The sequence below is a fragment of the Penaeus vannamei genome, chromosome 20, assembly GCF_042767895.1.
Source record: "Penaeus vannamei isolate JL-2024 chromosome 20, ASM4276789v1, whole genome shotgun sequence".
Taxonomy (NCBI): domain Eukaryota; kingdom Metazoa; phylum Arthropoda; class Malacostraca; order Decapoda; family Penaeidae; genus Penaeus; species Penaeus vannamei.
Genome location: NC_091568.1, coordinates 32,401,549 through 32,404,048, shown reverse-complemented (window position 1 = coordinate 32,404,048; position 2,500 = coordinate 32,401,549). Strand labels below are relative to the sequence as shown.

At 43.6% G+C, this 2,500-nt stretch overlaps 1 protein-coding gene across 7 annotated transcripts in view; it reads left to right on the top strand.

Annotated features, from left to right (window-relative positions):
- The first annotated feature begins 828 nt into the window (after window positions 1-828).
- The window catches only part of LOC113815636 (F-BAR domain only protein 2), a 70,102-nt gene continuing 68,430 nt past the window's right edge, over window positions 829-2,500 (top strand). For all 7 annotated transcript variants that reach the window (XM_070135374.1, XM_070135372.1, XM_070135370.1 and 4 more), the window contains exon 1: window positions 829-960. In XM_070135374.1, coding sequence (XP_069991475.1) covers window positions 931-960 — 30 coding nt within the window. In that variant the 5' untranslated portion in view covers window positions 829-930. The remainder of the gene's footprint in view (window positions 961-2,500) is intronic.

Genomic DNA, 2,500 nt, shown 5'->3' with positions numbered 1-2,500 from the left:
AGAGGGAGAGAGAGAGAGAGAGAGAGAGAGAGAGAGAGAGAGAGAGAGAGAGAGAGAGAGAGAGAGAGAGAGAGAGAGAGAGAGAGAGAGAGAGAGAGAGTGAGTGTGTGAGTGAGTGTGCGAGTGAGAGTGAGAGAGAGAGAAATTTGTGTGAAAGGGTTATTATTAGTATTTTCTAGTTTATATTTGAATGCTTATACTATTAAAAGATGTCAAACTTTGTACCTTTTGCTGCTGCTACTACGAAATAACCTTCCATTTCATGAGATCTAGTTGTCTCTAATTTGCTATTATTGCTCTCTGCGGGTATCTGTTTATGTCCATTATCTAAGTTTATCTTTCTTACTCTTCGATTGTTGATTCATATCTTTGCAAAACATCAGAATTTAACAGCAAAAGCATAGAGGTTACGTATTATGCTTATAATACAAAATACTGGACACCTACACCGTGTTTTGCACCGACGACGCATTTAAAGTAAAACGCAGGCATCATCCGCTGTCGCTGTGTTTGTTCAAAAGTGCCATTGTTGCTACTGATCATTCCATGTGAAGGTGCAAGGAACCATTTAAAGAAAGGCTCTTATCCATCGAAATGATTAAAGTTATTGAAGTTATCTAGTACGTAAAAATACCCTTTGGCTCTCACCAGTAGATTAATCACTTAAAAGTGCGTTGATTAGCCCTCCCTCAGTGTTTGATGATTGGTTCCAAGACCACCAGCACCCTCAAAGACCAAATCCGCGCCCACGACCCCCCTGGAGAGCCCCCCAGGGACGCCCTACGCCAAAAGGGCGTGAGCGGCCGCCCTCCGGTTTGAAGGCTGGCGCCGCGGCCTCGGCCTCGCGGCGCCTCGCTCGCACCGCCATATTGGCCGTTTGTTATGATGTTGGGCGAGGAAGTCGTCAGCGATTAGGGACTAGAATTCAGGATGGCAGTCGACTTCTGCGACTATTTTTGGGTAGGATGACTTCGAGAGAGTTGGTTCACGCCGTTGGCAGAATGGCATGAGTAGTGAGAGCGCGAGTGAGTGACAGTTGAAGGAAATTGGTGAGGTCGAGCGGTGAGCTGGTCAGCTGATCCACCCACCAGCTCTTGACACGGCTCTGGGAGGATCTCTGGCCTCGGCGGCTCTTATCGCCTTATCTGCGACAATGGTCCTAGCGGTCGCGACGGCGGCAGGAGCAGGCTTTGCGGGCAAGGGCAATGGCAAGGGGAAATGACACTTGGTTCCGGGCGGCGAGGGAGGCGTTGCTCGGCTGCCCTGCCACCTGGGCCAGGGCTCGAGAGCAGCCTGGGGGAGGCGAGGGTCCAGGAAAGGGGCAGATCGTGCCTGCAAAGCCAGGTCGTGCATGCTAGGGCAATGGACGTGCTCAGGTTACTCTGTCTGAAGCAGGGTGAGGGGTGCATTGAATGTCAATCCTCTCAGAAGTTGAGGAACCAATTGCATAGATTTTACAGGGAGGATAAACACTTCAAGTTTTGTTTAGGACAAAAGAATGTATAATTTCAGTATCAGAGTTATAAAGTAATAGCTACAAAATTATTGGGCAAATTTTAAAGAATGTTCAAACCAAATTGTAAAACAAAAATGCTTGCAGTGATACCAGTCTTGAGTCGCAGCCATGATCATTGTTGCTTGCACCCAATTTTCTTTCTCGTAGATATTTGAATTCTAACATAACTTACACAATAAAACAAAACAAAGTCCAAATATAATAAACATGAATATCAATTACCTATTTATTGTTAGTTTAGGACATTGTTATTAAAAGTAAAAACCTGTCACTATTGCTTGCACAATGAATATCCTTTGCTCACAGGCCTTAGCCCTTGCCCATTGTTTGCAATAATGTGTCAGGAAAAAGCATTTTCCAACCGGGCTTTCAAATTTATGACATTTCTGTTGTACATTGATATTAAAGAATTTATTCGATATGTAACCAATTCGAGCTCGAGTTACATCCAAAAGCTAGTCATAACTGTTATTTTATCTTGCCCATTATGTTCAGGGCTCTTGGGCATTGATGCTTATGAAAATTTACATAATTTACAGCGACTCATTTTGTCTCTGATGTCAGTTGTTGTTAGCGAAATTTTGTCTCTTGATAAAAGATTGCTGAGTTTGGGGTTTTGGTTTGGTTTTGTAAACTTTCCTAAGAACATGTTATCAAATAAGGAGTTGGTCCCAAATTACTCTTGCAAAAATATGTATGTAGGTTGATTGTTGGCGTTTTTGCAGACGACAGCAATTGCGTGGCTTTACCAAGTGGGTTATCTGTAATATGAAGTGCTAGGTTAATCTTTTTGGTATGGATACACTGAGGTACGGGAAATTGAAGATGATATTCTCGTAGAGGACAAAAAGTTGTAGTTGTTGGTATGAGAAATATTCGATAACACCACAAAAAAAAGGAGAGAGATTGCGGAAAGTGGCACTCGCAGCTGAAGTTCACTTGGTTCCCCCAAGTTTCAGCTCTATTTTGCCTTGCATATGAGGA